This window comes from Ixodes scapularis, unplaced genomic scaffold (assembly GCF_016920785.2).
Source record: "Ixodes scapularis isolate PalLabHiFi unplaced genomic scaffold, ASM1692078v2 PGA_scaffold11__112_contigs__length_91849675, whole genome shotgun sequence".
NCBI lineage: Eukaryota > Metazoa > Arthropoda > Arachnida > Ixodida > Ixodidae > Ixodes > Ixodes scapularis.
The window spans coordinates 7,631,594-7,635,946 of NW_024609837.1; the positions used below are offsets into that span (position 1 = coordinate 7,631,594).

Consider the following 4,353-nt stretch of genomic DNA (forward strand, 5'->3'; position numbering starts at 1 on the left):
GCTCTAGAAGAGCGTTCCCAAAGACGACTTCTTTCTGAAGGCATCCTCGGAGTTTGGCGAACACGTTCGGAATCTTTGTTACAGAAAGTTATTTTAGAGTGTGATTTTTGTATGTGTGTCTACGTGTGTGTGCATGCCTGTTTCTTGGTGTTCTTGAATGGACATAATGTCTCACCGCTCATGCATCCAACATCATACAATGTTTATTGAAGGCATGATTTAATTTCGTGTAAACTCGCCTCGTTTGACGCAATTTTGCTTCAAACATGCGTACGCTTAAAACATGTCTAAAGACGGTTTGTTACGGCTAAAGCGTGTAGGCCGTCATACAAGAAATAAACACTCCCGATACGGTACCATCAGCCTGTTGTTTGTATGGAGCATTGGGAGCTGACGTTTACACGTTGTTCAAGAAAAAAAAATATCACTTCATTACTTGAGAAGAGAAGTCACTGTCCGGTACTTGAAAAAGTGACCTTACTTTTTCAATCACTTTCGATTTTGAAAGCGACAGACGTATCTGCCGCTTTTTAAACTGGTCTTTCGTGCTGTATATTATTGGATTATAATCACCGCATTGTAAGCTACTTAACGTATTAATCTACCAATTTCGATGAACCATTCTCCTGTCCGAGACTTGGATTCCAGGATTCCTGTATATGAAAAATGTGGAAGCAAAAGGGGTGCCCTTGTGAAGGCGAGAAAATAAAGAGTAACGGTTTCGAGTAATTTTAGTACTTCCAAAAGTAATCACAATACCCCTGGGATTACTTCCTAATAAATTTGTTCAAATGATTACAAAATTACTCAAAAAGTAATCGATTACAAGTATTTTGATTACTTGTAATGAGTACCCCACAAGTATGAGAGCAGAGTTACCGCGGCTCTAATGAATCCAGAGTGGCTGTAGTGTTTTTTCATCACGGATTCTCGTGTAGTAGGCGCGTTGTTCGAGACGATGTGCACAGATTTGTAGCGGGACACCTTTTGTTTATTAGACATGAAAGAGGCGAGAAGGAGGGGGAGGGGACGGGGTTTGATGGCCGAGAGTTTTTTCACACTGCAGTTCGTAATGCAGCGAGCATTGTACCAGGAGCGCAGTGCAACAGCCCGAAGCTGGCTGTCGGACTGCGCTGGCTAAATATTTTTACAGACAGCAGAAACGATAAATACCCCTTCGGGCATCACAACTTACCCCATTCTAAACCTTCGTTTAATAAATCTGACTTTTCCTAAGTGTGGCCCCGGTTCCACTCGCCCTACTAATGAAATAATGTATAACGCACTTCCTGCACAGAGAGTGGCCAGTAAAATGTGCGCCTGTGAATTTTTTACCCGCACGGAAAACCCACGCGCGAGCGCACGTAAACAAAAAGTTTTCACCCCAATGCCACCCAATAGTGCCATCAACAAGTGTAAGGGTAAGTAGGTATACTTCTAACTTACAAGAGTTGCCTGCATACACGGTGTGGGATTTTAATTCGAACAGATTTATGACAAAATATCCATGAAATGTACACTAATGCGGATTGTGCAGGTGAGCTATACGGCCAAAGGGACATTATATAGGTTGCTAATCTTTGCACTAAGTCGAATAATTAACTACAGTCTTTTGATTATATTTTAGTTGTGAGAATAAATATAGGGTTTCAATTAGAAACGTTTGCTGAGCGTGACCGGAAAACACTAAATCAATGAATCTTAATACGCCTTGAAGCACGTGGGAAACGGGAGAGTGTACCAAAGGTCCCACTAGTGCAGCCAGGCGCATAGCTAGCAGTGAGGAAACGCGGATGCTAATCTAGTCATCCACGTATTCCCACCACTAGCTTTTCGCCTTACGCAAGTGGTAACTTTGGTGCACTCCCGCGTTTCCCACGTGATTCAAGTAGTTAAAAAATTGACTGATTTGGTGTATATAGCTGATGCGCGGCAGGTTTCTAATTTAAGCTATGCATTTATCTTCAGAAATTAAAATATGAATTAATACATTTTAGTTAGTTATCCGACTTATCGTGAGAATTAGCCGTCCATATGATGTGCCCCTGGTTTGTAACTTGCCTGCACAAACCGCATTAGTGTATATTTTACGTTCTTGTTTTGCAATTAATTTGTTTAAATTAAAAAAAAAAAAACTTGTATATTCGTCTGCTGAAAATACCGAAAACAGCCTAACCGCTAAAGTTCAACAACTCAGATAAAAATTTTTGTTCCCCTTCATATGTCGCCTGTACTAAATGTGTACCAAATCTGACTATCAAAAATTAACCGCAACACGGACGACTCTTATCTGTCACTCCCAACCCACCCAAGAAAGTAAAAAATAGTGTAGAAGAAACTTTGAAGAGGGAATACGCCATGGGTTAGCCCTGCTTTCTACGCTCAAACGCCGCACCTCTGGGCGGCGTCAGGGCGTACGTGCGACCCAGCCCCAACTCAGTCGATCTCTGCACCACTCTTTCTTTACCGATGTTCACCCTCCGAAGCTGCTGCTGGTGCTGCGCCTGCTGTGTCGGTCTCCTACCACTAGGAACAACCCTAACAGAAGGCTTGGCGTCGCTATGCACGTACAAGACGGCTTCGTCACCACCAACTCCCCCCTCAAAGACACCGCCATCTTCGCCACCACCATCGATACCTCCGCCACCGAAGTCCACCCCTCCTCCGCCACCAGTGTCCACGTCACCCCCACCTCCACCGTAGTCAATGCCACCCCCACCACCAATGCCTCCGTAGTCGATGCCGCCGCCGCCTCCGTTCACGACAGGATAGTAGACAGGAACATAAACGTACTGGATTCCGCCATATCCGCCACCGTAGTTCCCCCCCATCAGGACTCTGGTGTATAGGGCATTCATCAGGCTGTTCATGCCGCCGAAACCTCCGATACCTCCGCCGTAGCCGCCACCGAGACCGATGCCGTAGCCGCCACCGTAGCCACCGCCGTAGCCACCCCTGTAGCCTCCTCTGTAGCCGCCGTAGCGCATGGAGCCACCTCGGAAGCCGCCGCCCCGGTAGCCACCGCGCCTGCCACCGTAGCCATACGTGCGCTTCGATATGTGATGGGAGTCGCTCGCTGAACCTTCAAACGAGCAGTGGGGTAGATCATTGTAACAGCTGGTATCTTGACCATAACTACAAAGTAACTTTATTCACCTGCTAGTGTGACCAACTCAAAAAGAACCGAATAAACGACATTCCTTTATTCTTTTTTTTTCTATTTATTTGTATTTTCATTCGAACTTTAGCATATAAACTTTATTTTTATTATTGATTTTTTCAACCTCCGATTTCAAGGGATGGGGAAGTGTCCGAGAAATAGTCGAAAACAAGGACTTGGACAAATCTTATCGTGGCGGCTCGACACATAATTGGATAAGAATATTTTTGCTCGCTTACTCACTTTAGTTTATTTCTGGGTGATTCAGCGCACTATTTTATTAGAATACGCAAATATAAGTTGAAAGAAGCGACGACACGTTCCGATCTTAAAGAAGTAACGGAAACGCTTTTTTTTTTCCATACTATTGGAACTTGTCAAAGGAACTCTTTTCAAGGTTGAAAATCAATGAGGAACGAACTTTCGTTCCTGTTTTGGAGGAAGGTGTACAACGCCAGATATAAGTGAAACAAATTCCCTCGTGTGGTTTGTTTCTAAAAACAAGAGGGAACGATTTTTGCATGTGCCGATTTTCGTCCGACTTTCGATTGTTGTCCTTGATCACGGACACCTTAAGGAACCCAGTGCGTGACCTATGAAGTTCGCGCTTCTTCGCTATTCTTTCTTCGCCGTTTCTATTGGCGAACGCTGCAGTCTCATTGGCTACGGACTGGTAATGGGATGCTTCCCACTCCCCACGCTTTGATTTGGTTATGCTGTTGGAGACCATAGTGTGGGGACGGGGGAGGGATGTGTTTCAACCGTGAAGTTATTGGCTCCACGTCCACAGACTCCCAGATGCTCAGCGGCGACGAACCGGATTTCTATCCATGATCCATCGAAATCGTTTCCAACAATTTCAACGGCATTATGAGGGATTCGTAAGATATCACTCACCCATTTCAAGAGACGTCAGTGCAAAGACGAACACGACGATGTTCAAAGCCACCATCTTTTGTTCGGCCTCGCCGAGGGTAGTGCTTAGAAGTCAAGGTTAGTCGGGCCTCGCGGGTTCGTCGCGTGACCAGCTTCTTTGCTCCGGGAACATCTGGTCTAGCGTTAGCAGTTATCTCGCGTGCATCGTTCCTATAGAACAATTGCCTCCTCTATCCCGTCGCCGCTTCTTCGCAGATACGGTGGGCTGTTTCATCGAAAGAAAGCATAAAGCCACTGTCACACTGGTTGCAATCAGC

General features: G+C 45.3%; 1 protein-coding gene across 1 annotated transcript; it reads right to left on the reverse strand.

Moving 5' to 3' along the window:
- Positions 1-2,363: 2,363 nt before the first annotated feature.
- LOC121047721 (glycine-rich protein 23) lies at positions 2,364-4,112 on the reverse strand. The gene is made up of 2 exons (XM_042289128.1): positions 4,058-4,112; positions 2,364-3,082 (listed from the first exon to the last, which is right to left on the reverse strand). The coding sequence occupies exons 1-2, from the start codon at positions 4,110-4,112 to the stop codon at positions 2,364-2,366; spliced, it is 774 nt and encodes a 257-aa protein (XP_042145062.1).
- Positions 4,113-4,353: the final 241 nt, after the last annotated feature.